Consider the following 13,065-nt stretch of genomic DNA (forward strand, 5'->3'; position numbering starts at 1 on the left):
TGAGCCATGGCCGCTGAGCCTGCGCGTCCGGAGCCTGTGCCCCGCAACGGGAGAGGCCACAACAGTGAGAGGCCCGCACCCCAAAAAAAAAAAAAAAAAAAAAAAAAAAAAATACCATCTATGTAGATCACAGGTATTAAACTTGCAGACTCATCCACTCATAAAATATTTACCAAGTACCCACTAAAGATCTACTACCTATATGTAGCTGCACCAGGAATTATACGGTTAAAGAGGAAAGAAAGTATCTCACCGTTTAAAACCTTACAAGAAAGTTGGTGAGTCAAGGAATAGTCCCCACAGCCTTCATGAAATTAGGCTGCTTTCATAGACTTATGTTAAATAATTGTGCTACTTAATAAATACTTATACAAAAATGTTATTTGGATGTAAAGGACAGGGAAATACAGAACACAGAGTTAAAAAATTTTGCTCCAAAAGGTTAAAAAACATTGCACACAAAAATTTAAGGATCTTACCCACTACTTCAGGACTCAGTGAAAATGAGTAAGTAACTTAGGATAAGAAATAGTCTTTTGATGCTTAATAAGGTTAAAAGGAAAACTAGAAATTTAAGACGTATAAAGTTGTCTTCTTCTACACGATAAATTCTCTGCTAAGAATATGATCATGTAAGAGATGTGCAAAGGAAAGTCCTGGATCTGTGCTAGCTAATAACTAACTTGTCTTGGAAAAGAATAAGTCCTAACAGAATGGCAGAATATATTCCATGATGGTATGGCAGGTTTTACATGATGAGAAGAGGCAACAGATCATGTGATAAGTCAAGGCTTATCTATGGTAAGCTCATCAATAAACTGTAAACCTCTGTCTAGAACATAAAACTAAAGAATGAGACACAGAACATAAAGATCAAAGGGTTATTTTCATCCAGGAGAGCACCTTAAACTCCATGCTATTTCATAATTTCATCCATAAGCTGAACAATAAATAGAACAATGTCTCATTAAGTAGATGCAAAAAGTTGGTGTTGAAAAGCTGCCAAGAACTTGGAGGATAAGACAAGAAGTCAAAGGGATGTGGGGTAAATTGAAAGAAGGATTGGAATCCCAATACTGACAATCTAAGGAAGAAATATAGTATAGTCTTCTTTCTGGAGGGAGAGATGCAGAAAAGCAAATCAAGTATATACCAGAAGGATGAAGAAATCCTTTGCAACAGTGTTTAACAAGCTGACCGTCAACTCACACCAACTTAAAAAAGAGCAAAATTCTGGCCAAATGGTTGTAATTTTGGATCAAGTTCTTGTTAGGGTCAGACAACAGTTTTAAGGTCTGTGTTTTAATGGATTGAGAAACTAACACTTAACGAAAAACAAGAAAGAATGAGATTATTCGATCTATACAGATAACATTCAGTATATGAGTATTCAGGGAAATGCTTTTATAAAATATGTATTCCTTCTTAATCAATGGGCCCCTGAAAAGCTCCATGCTCTCTTTCCTAAAGGTCAAATATGGGCCAATGTGCTGAAACTGAAAAACACAACAGAAAAACAAACAAAAACTAAGCATGGATATGAGACGACTTTCTCCAAGAGTAAGAGTCATCAAGTATTAAAATGGACCCCTGAAGAGGGAGTTAGAATATCTTTTCCTTTGCTAGGGCTTGTTACAAAGGAGAGAGACTTTATGTAATAGGATTTTCACCTCCTGGATAAAATAGAGAATGGATTATGAATGGATTATGCTCTCTCAAAATCATTCTATTTCTGAAATGTTATGAGTTATTCCATTTTTCCCATGACTTTTCCCATTTCTGAATGCCTAGGTTTGGCCTTCCTCATCAGCAGGATTCTGCCTGGGTTCTCTTTGGAAATGGTCTGCATTTAATGGTTTTAGAAATATTATAGCTCCCCCTCCCCCTGGCATTTGCAGGCTTTCAGCTTTTGCTTACAGATGAATGCATCTCAACACAGTCACCTACATTTCGAACTTCTCTGAACCTCTCTTAACATCTGAAGATCCCTAGAAGTAACTATGGTTAAGAACTGAGCAGTGGTCACAGGAGCTGAGCAATGGAAAACCAGAACTGATAGATTCTTCCAGAAAAGGGTTGATTGCTTCTCCAATTAATTAACTACAATGCACTCTCCTTATTATCAACCCAGCGCCCACCCAGCAACAGACACAAATATTCACAAAGTTGCTTGTAATTTTTCCAATTGCTAGCTTGAGTGGTAAATCAAGTCCTGAAATTTATTTCCAGTTTGCTGTTTTTGTTTTTACTTTTTTTTAAAAGCAGCTAAACTTTATACAGGCTCACCATTTCCCCTGGTAAATAATAGCTTTTTCTTTCCTTTCAGGCACTGGTTAGGTAGTCACTGAGGGTCCCTCCCTTTCACCTCACTGCTTCTGGATTTAAGTATTGGGTTAGGTTATTTTTTTTTCCCTTCCAGGGGAGATAAAGTGTCAGGAGCAGGCTAGCAGTGGCTAGATCTACTTTTACATAATATAAAGGGCAAGATGCAGGTGTTTGCTCACTCTGAATAACAGTGTTTCCTGAAAGTTACTGGGCCACAGCAGTATATTATTCCAGAGTATTTATGACTCTGAAAGCCCAAAGGGAAATAGCATGCACAATCACATTTTTATTTGATTGCAATTATGCAAGAGACCTATAAATATCTATGCTAATCGTTCATGTAACTGGCCTTTTCAGGGAGGTCCTGGAAGTTTTTGTTCCCCAAATACTTTTCTTAATCTCATGTTTAATTGCCAACAAGAGCACATTTAAAGTTTATAGCCACACTTTAAAAATGAGTAATTGGTTCTTACCTGGAATTGATTGCTAGCAAAAGGACCGTGCCAAACTTACCCCAGATTAAAATGATGTACCGCAGCGGAATGAAATACAAAGTGATGGTGGCAACTGCCAGTATCAAACAGGCCAGGAAGGAAAGGAATGGCACCGTCCAGTTAAATGTGCTGTAGACAAACCACATACATGTCATTTTCTCTGATGCTCAAGAACAGCTGTAGATTCATTTTGCCATGTTTACTTCTTAGTTTATACACATTAAAAAGGTCTATTGGAAATGTTTCTTCTCAAAACTTGGAGATAAAAGTTTGCCAAACTGATTGGGCAGTAGAAAAACATTCTTGAGGAGAAAGTCACAAGACCAACTGCCATTCGGCTTGTCAGAATCTTGGTGACTGCCTTCCTGGAACCGACAGTACTGAAGAGAAGACTTTGGCTCTCAAAAGTGATTAAACACTGCAATACTGTTATGTGGCTCTGTGCATGCAGAGCTTCAAAACGAAAGGTGAGTTAGGTCACTTCAAAGTCAGTATTTCTCTCTCAATTAACACATGGTTGCCAGTAAATATTGAGGAAAGGGAGGATATTAGTACAGTGCTTTTGCATTTTTCTAATAACTTATATTTAGAATTTCCAGACTCACTGACTCCAGAAGGTTAATAATGCCCTGAAATGGGCTGGGGAGCATCTGGCTATAAACCATTACACCACCAACCCATAGACAATGTAGGGAATGTTACCGTACATTATTTTCAAAAGGCCCTTGGCTCCTTTTGTTCTATCTATTGCCTGCTTTGACTTGAGATCTAGAATATGGGATGTAGAACTGAATGTACTATGGAAATCCTTGCACAATCCTAGAAAGTGATCGTTAAATCCAGTGCCCTGATGAGAGCTCACGAGTGTCTGGGGCATTTCTTCTTCTGGGCCTTCATCTTCACTGAGATGAAAGATTTATTTCTGTTGTCTTTTTTTTTTGGTGGGGTGGGTGTTAGGGGATTTGGGGAGAGCAGCTTATAACAGTTATTGGGCACTTAATATGTGCCACTGTCCTAAGATTTTTTTTATATATTTAGATTATAATGCTCACAAGTAAGGATTATCCCCCTTTTACAGATGAGCAAATCAAGCCTGAAATTAGGAGTTTGGTGTTAACATATACACACTACTATATATAAAATAGGTCAACAACAAGGACCTACTCTATAACACAGGGAACTATACTCAGTATCTTATAATAACCTATAATGGAAAAGAATCTGAAAAAGAATATATATATATATATATATATATATATATATATACACACACACACATACATACACAACATTGTAAATTAACTATACTTCAATAACAAATTTTAAAAATATAGGAGCAATCCAGTTATACCTCACTCTCTGGTTAAAAATTGTTATTAATATTTTAAATCTTTGCCTATGGAGAGATACAATATTATGTACACATGTGTGTGTATTTAATGTCTCACTTCTTTAAATTATAAGCAAAGGCGAATGCATTTTAATATGACTGTTGGTGCTTTTAATGTGTTTCTTAGTGATATCCAGCTTATTTCCTTGCCAGAGGCAACTATTTAGGGAAGTGCTTAAGAAAATTGATTTTATAAGCAAACTGACATGGGTTTGAGTTCAAGCTCTACCTCTAAAAGTTGAGTGACTAGAGGAAAGTGTTTCAATCAATCTGAACAATAATTTCTTCTCTAAAGAATGGGAAGAATAATAATACCTATAGCATAGAGGTTTTTTTTTTTTTTTTTTTTTAGCATAGAGTTTTGCTAGAATTAAACAGGTACTTGCATTTACAATAGCTCTGGTAACACATGAAAGATGATTAGCTTAGTTTTCATATTAAATTTTTATGTTAAGTTTTGTTTCCAAAAAAAAAAAAGTTAGCTCTGCTTCTAGCACATTGTAAAAACTCAAAAAAAAAAAAACAAAAAAAAGGAAAGAAGTTACTATTTGTCTATTCCCCCCACTCCTTGATGTTTTCCTCAAATAAAACCTCTTTGGATACTAAAGAAATCAGTCCTTTGTCATATTTGTTGCAAACATTTTCCCAGTTTGTTGCTTTCTTGCCTTTTTAAAAAATCTTGTTTATAATTTTTTAAAGATAAAAATTATGTATTTTACATGACCAAATTCATCAATTTTTTTCCCCTGTTGATTTTTAGATTTGGTATTTCTTGTAAAAGACTTCCCCTAGTCAAGTGACTTGACATCAAGAATTTGAATAATCAATATTTCCCCCACTCCTTTATCATACTGCTTTCTATGTTAATTTTGGACCTATATTTGTAGGTCCATTCCTGACTATTCTCTTCCATAGCAGAATTTGTAGTAGAACTTTTTAGTAGGTAACCTCACAATATTTGAGAAAATGTTATGGATGCCACAATTGCCCCTGTTATGCCAGGGCAAGAAATTTAACCTGCAAATATCTTTGCACAAGGACACAGGGATAGTACATGAATGTGTGATGCAGTATGGTTTGCAGTAGTTAAAAAAGAAAATAGCTTCAGTATCATAAATAATATCTAAATAAAATAAATATCTAAAGTTATCTAAATAAAGAGGAAAAACTAAATAGATTTACACTCTGCAATACAATACAGCTTTAAAAAACAATGAGAATATGAAAAGAACACCCACACAAATACCTTTGCCCTCAACACAGAGGCTCAAAGCTAGATACAGTGAAAAACTAAGTTTCAGAAATATATAAGTATGTATATATATATATATACACACACACACATACTGAGAAAACCTCTGGAGGATATACTCCAAACTGTGAATGATAGCTCAATATGATGGGGGGAGAGGGAAAGAAAGAGGGAAGATGGAGCTACAGAGAATAACTGGAAGCTTTCTGTTTGATTACTTTTATAATGGATGTATATCACATAACCAAAATAAATAAAAAAATAAAATCAATAAATTAAAACTGAAATAAACAAGTAAAAATAAATACCAATCTGTGTGCCCTATTTTTGTTTTCATTGTTGTTGTTGTTGCTTTTTAAAGCAGAGACATAGTTAAGTGTCAGATCCTGGATGCCAATCCACAGGTAGGTAGCAATGAACCCGTCTCTTTTCCATTAGGTGAGCTTAAGAAATGTACTCTACTTCTCTGTGCTTTAATTTTCCCATCTGTAAAGTGGGAATAATGACTTTCTACTTTATAGAGATGCTGAGGGAATTCAATGAATTAATAAATGTAAACCCCTTAAAAACAATATCTGGCACATAGCAATTATTCAGTAAGTGTTAGCTAGCCTCATTTTTCTTGTTATTGCACAAAAGTGACATAAATATGAAAAAAGCTAATTATATCAGGTAGCATTTTGAAGAAAATAAAAACTATGGAAAATGCATGGATTTATAAAGAAATATACATTATGGCTCCTTTTCTAAAAATAGCAAACCTGCCTTTAAAAAAAGTTAAATAATGGCTAAATAATTTTTAATACCTTGAATAAAAAGAGAAAGCCACCATTAGGCTGACATAAAAATACGAAAACATCAGAGTGTAAAATATATTGCAAGAATTCTGGAGATTACCAACCTCCAAAGTCAATTTCACTCTAATAATTTCTGCCAAATATTGAAATTTTGAACTTCTGCATCTGTTACCTGCACGGGGGGCAGAAGATAAAGCCTAGGGCCTCCACAAAGGAAGATTCAAGTAGAAGAATACTGCATAAAACTTACATTTTCAGGGTAAGGATGAATTGAGAGAGACAGACAGACAGAAAGACAGACAGAGACAAAAAAAAGGAAGAAAGGAAGGGAGGGACAAATCCACCATATATAAGTGGATGCAAAGAACTCTCTTGTGTGTCACAATGCTAGTGCCAGGATTAATCATCTGAGTTTATGCTACCAGTATACTCTGAAAAGCCTCAGCAAAATATTTAATTAAAAAAAGAGATCCCAGGTTGAGTCACCCCAAAGTGACTCGAGCAATAATCCTCTCTAAGGAAATGCACTATCAACTCAGATATCTGAGTATGCCTCACACACACACAAATGCAAGGAATATGAGTTCATAATTAAAACTGCAAAATATAAAAGGCCACACAGCATCATGAGTAAGAGCCAGCAGAAGTAACAGCAAAATCCCAAACAAAAGACTTCAAATACGGAAAGCAAACACAATATGTTAAATAATAATGTTTAATAATTTAAAAGTCATAAAACAGAGCCTTAAAAATATAGTCAAGGAAGATATGATGAAAATGACCAAGAAGATTTGAAAACAAAGCAAGGAGAACTTTAAAAAGAAATACAGTGATAAAAGTTAAGACCCCCATGCATGGATTAAACTGGATTTTAAATATCAGAGGAAATAAGGTTGTGCAAGATAGTCCAAAGAAAGTACTTAGAAGGCATCACAAAGAGCAAAAAGATAGAAGATGTCAATGAGAGAGACATGGAACATAGATTAATTGACTGAATTGACTGGGAAGATGATAATAGTAACAATTAATATTAGACTGTGGTAATAAAACATGCTGTAAACTCTAGGATAACAATAACAACAACAACAACAAAATGGCAAAAGGGTGCTTATATATAGAGGAAAATAGAAGAAAATTACAGAAAATAATGAAAAAAAACCAAAAAACAGAGCAAGGGCAAAAAAGACACAATAAAAACCACAGATTTAAATCTAAGTATATCAGTAACCACATTAAATTTGCATGCACTACATGCTCCAAGTAAAAGACAGTGACTCTCAGAAACAAGGGAGATATCTAAAACATAAACAGGTTGGAAGAAAGTGATAGAAAACTTGTAATATGAAGAAAGCACCAAAAGGAAGATGCTATAGCCATATCATTAGTTAAACAAGACATTAAGGCCAATTTTTAAAATCGGTCACTTTCTATTGATTAATGATCCAATTCAACAGGAAAATACAACAATTTTAACATGTACAAACCAAATAACATAACTTCAGAATATAGAAAGCAAAACCTGATCAAACTACAAAGAACAGACAAATCCATGACCCCAGTGGAAGGTTTTAACACACATCTTTAATTAATACAAGAAGAACCAAAAATAAAGACAGTATGAGTATAAAAGATTTGAACACCATCAACAAATTTAATCAATGAATATATATAAAATAATACACTCAATAACCTTCTTTTTAAAAATTTATAAAAGTTGGCCATTTGTTAGAAATTAAGCAATATACTTCTTGGCAAGGAAGAAATAAAAATAGAAATTAGAAAAAAGCTTTTACTAAATGTGAATTGATAATGAGTACCAGTGCCTAAATGTTTGGCATGGAGCTAAGCATTTAGGAAACTGTAGCGCTTTAAATGCTTACGTTAGGGAAACAGAAAGATTGAAAATAAATGATCTAGTTATCCATCTTAAAGAGTTAGAATAAGAATAGTAATTTAATCTGAAAGAAAGTAGAAGGAAGAAAGTAATAAAAATAAGAGTAGTAATTAATGGAAAAGAAAACAGGCAACAGGGAAGATTAACAAAGGCAAATGATGGTTCTTGCTAAAGACTAACGTAATTGATAAATGACTGTCAAGAAGAAAGAAGGGAAAACACAATTTTGAGCATAAAAAAGTGAACAATGCTACAGATTCTACTGTCATCAAAGATAGTAAGAGGATTTTATAAACAACTTCATGTCAAAAAGTAGAAAATTTAAATGAAATGGAAAAACTCTTAGAAAATGACAAATTACAGAAACAGATATGAGAAGAAATAGAATAGCTGAACAGATCTCTATATATACTACAGAAACTGAATATTTAATTAAAATCTTCCCTGAAAGAAAACTCCAGGCCCAGATACTTCACTAGAAAATTATATAAAATCTTAAAGGAAGTAATTACACCAGGCTTACACAGACTCTTCCAGATAATGGTAAAGAGAGAATACTGCCCACCTATTGTATGAGTCTAGAATAACCTTCACACCATAAAGAATTTGCAAGAACAGAAAACTATATATCAAATCTCACTGATGGTCACAGCTGCAAAAATCCTAGGCAAAAAAATTGTAAATAAAATCCCAGCATATATAAAGAGATTGGATAGCATGATGAAGTCGAGTTTATTCCAGAAATGTAAGATTGGTTTAATATTTGAAAATCAATCATAATAATATACCACATTAACAAAAATAGGAGAAAACAAAAACAACCATAAGGTTATCTCAATGAACACAGAAAAAAAGTTTGACAAAACTCAACCTACATTCACGATAAAAACTCTCAGCAAACTAGGAATAAAAGGGAAATTCCTTAAGCTAATAAAGCACCTTTACAAAAACCTACAGAAAACAACATTCTTAAGGGTAAAATGTTGAAAGCTTTCTCTCTGAGATCGTATATGAGAAAGGAATGTTCACCAACACCAATTCTGTTCAACACTGTACTGGAGCTACTAGCCAGTACAATAAAGCAAGAAAACAAAGTAACATGTATAAGGACTGAAAAATAAGAAAGAAAAAAAATTATTCCTAGATGATATGTTATGTAATACAACAACCAGAATAATAATTTTCATATAAAAATTAAGATTATTAAGTTTATCAAGGTTGATAGATTCAAAGTCAATGTAGGAATATTAATTTCACTTTTATATCCCAGTAACAAACAGGTAGAGATGAAATCTGAAAAAAAAGATACCCTTTAAAATAGCATGAAACAAATCAAATACTTCAGACTACTTCTGACAAAAATGTGTCAAATTTTTATACATAAAACTCTCAAATACTGAGATAAATTAACGATGATCTAAGTAGATGAAGGAATATATTACATTCATATGTTAGAATACTTAAATTTTAACAAGATGTTAACTTTTTCCCAATTAATGCAATCCTTAAAAAGATCTCAATGATTGTTTGCTTGTGTGCAAGTGCATGGTGTGTCACGTGTGTTTATGTGTTGGATGCTAAAAGTGGAGATATGTACCAGACACATTCGTACACACCCTGTCAGATTAGCCCTCCCAACAGCCAAGTCAGTTAAGTCATGTATTTTTCTCTCGGCAACCCACAGTTTTAGTGGTAAAATGTTTTAATATTTCACAGTTTTTTAAAAATTTAAGACACAGAGGAAGAAGGTCAAAGCAATTTACCAAAAATAATACTCATAATAGTTAATATTTTTACGTGATTACTAAAGGCCATCCACTGGTTTAAACTCTTTATAGGTCCTAATTCATCCAGAAATGTTATGAAGTAGGAATTATTATTATGCCCATTCTACAGATGAGAACTTGAGTCAGAAAAGGTAATAATTGGCCCCAATTACTTACTCCAGTATAAGTGGCAGAACTGGGATCTGAATCCAGAGAGTTGGCTCAAGAGCCTACACTCACTGTCTGTATGGTAGACATTTCAGAAAATGTAAGATGGCACATTTTACTCATTTAATCCACTGAATATTCCTGCTTGTAAGACTGAGGATTTAATTCAAAGATACTGGCACTAACACTCAAAAACTTACTAGACCATCACTCCAGTTACCATGGAGTATCTTCTCTTTCACAGAATGCCCAAGATTGAAGAACTCTGATAAATCAAAGCTTTCCATCTCAAAATTAAACAATTTGTTAAATATTTTCATAGAAATCCCCAGATTTCCTGACTTGGCAGCTCCCTAAATTCTAAAAAGGGTATCCCTGACTCAAACCTTTCAATGAAAGAAAAAAATCCAAGGAATCCCCATTCATTCATTCAACTCTTCAGGTTCACTAACACATCCTAAGAATTGTCTTTGACAAAATTTCAAAACAAAAACCAGAAATTATTGTGACCACATCCAGTACGGTGGGTAAAACTCCATCCTAGAGTTCCTCTCCCAACTGGGTGCCCCACTAGTTGACCTTTGTGTCAACGAAGTCATTATTTTCCTCATTTCCTAGGCATGCAAAAATGAAGTCCTCTGACTCTTCTACCCATGGAAACAGAAACGAGGGTCATAAAATCCTGTAGACCATTCTTCTGTGATTTACCCACATGATGCTTTCCTTTATACATGCATGGTTTTCACCCCAGTTTGTGAACTCTCTCCTTACAACTGGACTCCTGTCCTCACCTTAGTGTTTTCTGCCTTCATTCTCTGTCCCTTAAACATGTAACTTTAGATAAAATATAAGATACATCAATCTATCCTTCCCCATGTGCTCACCATCGTTCAAACTTCACTTATCCTGCTTTCTCATCTTCGTTGCTTAGTATTTCATAATATTACTTCAAAGAAGTTCTTCTTCCTAGGAATGTGCCTTCTAAGCCTTAATCTGGAACATTTGCAAGGATGACTCCCCTGTCCTAGGTCTACCTTAATTTCATTATCTCCTCTGTGGAGATTTCCCTCACCACTCAAGCACACAAGTGTTGGAGCCACCACTCTATAATGACAGGACATACAAGATACCTCAGTATTCTGACCCACCCTGTCTGCTGCCTGGGATAATATAAACGCCACATGTTAAGCAAATGTTAGCCTGATGCATGCATACACTTGAAATCTGTAGACAGTGAAAGAAGGTAATTAGAGAATGTAGAGAAAAGAAAATACCGTTCACTCCATGTAAATGCAAAATCATCAGGGTCTTCGCTGTCAGTAGCAGGGAAGCCTTGCTCTGAGAGATTTATGTAAGTCTATTTATTTGTTAGCTGCCAAAAGTTGGGGTAAAAGTTTTCCTGGTCCTTATGCGCTGAATTACAATGGAATTCCAACAGAGTTACACATGACGTTGTACTTGAATGCCCAGTGGGAACTTTAAGGTCACTGTAATAATGAATGGCCAAAGAATTAATAGGAGTTGAGCCTCATGTGCCTTCCTGTGTTGCAGCTGGGTAGAACAGTGCTCTGTTCATGGCTGAAAATACGTCTCAGACGTGGCCACCACAGCTGTGTTGGGAATAGCTGCCGTCAAAAGCACTGTAGAGTTGGGGGCCTGTTTAAATCACTCTGCCCTCTTCTCATCAGACACAGTTCCTTGACCATTATCAACTGCACAACAGCTACATTTATCTATTAACAGACATTCAAACATGGAGATACTTTTACCAAAGGACATGGCCTTCTTGCCTCAGTCTTGCCCCCGCTCCACATCCTCTTATCTTCTTTGCTGCCAGTACCTCCCTCACTCGATGTTTTTCATTTGCTTTTCCATCCACTCAAGGCCCTGCATGACCAGCTGCATCTCCAGGCTCTGCCACGTCCATCCCCAGTGGCATAGACATACTGACGCCCCTCCATCTCCCTGTATCTAGCACAGTCTTGGGCTTTGAGCCTCTGCACAAAGGCGCCCACCTACTGAAGCCCCCATTCATCAACTCTGTGCCCAGCTAGCTCTTCTCATTCTCAGAGATGTTGATAGGTTGTTGCTTCTTCAGAACTTTCCTTTGTTTCTCTCTCTCTCCTACAACCTTCCTGGGATGTAGGACCTCCCCCTGCATCCTACCTAACCTCTACCTAGCATCAATGCTATTCTAATTGTCTTATTAGTGTTCTTCTCCCTCGTTGGAAAATAGATTCCTAGAGAGAGGAAAATGGGGAGTGGCAAGATGGGGGTGGGGGTTTAAAAGGTACAAAGTACTCTGTATAAAATAAATAAGCTACAGGAATATATTGTACAACACAGGGAGTACACCCAATATTTTATAATAACTTTAAAAGGAATATAATCTATAAAAATTTACTATCTTGTATACCTGAAACTAATATACTATTGTAATCAACTATACCACAATAAAAAAATGAATTAAAAATAAAGTATTATTTATTTTAAAAAACACACAAAGAAAGAGAATAGATCCCCAGAGGATAATGACATTATAGTGTAAAGTGAGGAGGGGAAGTTCAAACCCAAGATCCATGGCTTACTCGTTGTGTGATCTGGGCTTCATATTTAATCATTCTGTACTTCAGTTTCTTCATCTGTAAAATGGGGATACTAACAATCCTTACTCTGTAGGGTGGTTGGAATCATTTAATCCAATTCATTTAAGTAACTCCTTAAAGAAGTTGCTATGTGTAAAGGGCTTAGAACAGTATCTGGCTGGCACATGACATTAGTTGACGTTTCTATTATCATTGTTATTGTGGATGCATTTCTCATTCTTAAACCAAGCCAGTGCCTGAAACTCAAACACTGATAGTTGAATGAGTGAATGAAGAATTATAAATGCTCTCTTCATCATTTCACTATTTTCTACTGTCACTTATGTTTTTGCTAAGCAATTTTGAGGGTACATTCAGGAACCATTTTTCAATT

The 13,065-nt window shown here is 35.1% G+C and overlaps 1 protein-coding gene across 1 annotated transcript in view; it reads right to left on the reverse strand.

The window, feature by feature from the left end:
• The window catches only part of MCTP2 (multiple C2 and transmembrane domain containing 2), a 254,744-nt gene that overhangs the window by 6,949 nt on the left and 234,730 nt on the right, over window positions 1–13,065 (reverse strand). The window contains exon 21 of the mRNA XM_055088201.1: window positions 2,839–2,948. Coding sequence (XP_054944176.1) covers window positions 2,839–2,948 — 110 coding nt within the window. The remainder of the gene's footprint in view (window positions 1–2,838; window positions 2,949–13,065) is intronic.

The sequence above is a fragment of the Physeter macrocephalus genome, chromosome 11, assembly GCF_002837175.3.
Source record: "Physeter macrocephalus isolate SW-GA chromosome 11, ASM283717v5, whole genome shotgun sequence".
Classification (NCBI taxonomy): domain Eukaryota; kingdom Metazoa; phylum Chordata; class Mammalia; order Artiodactyla; family Physeteridae; genus Physeter; species Physeter macrocephalus.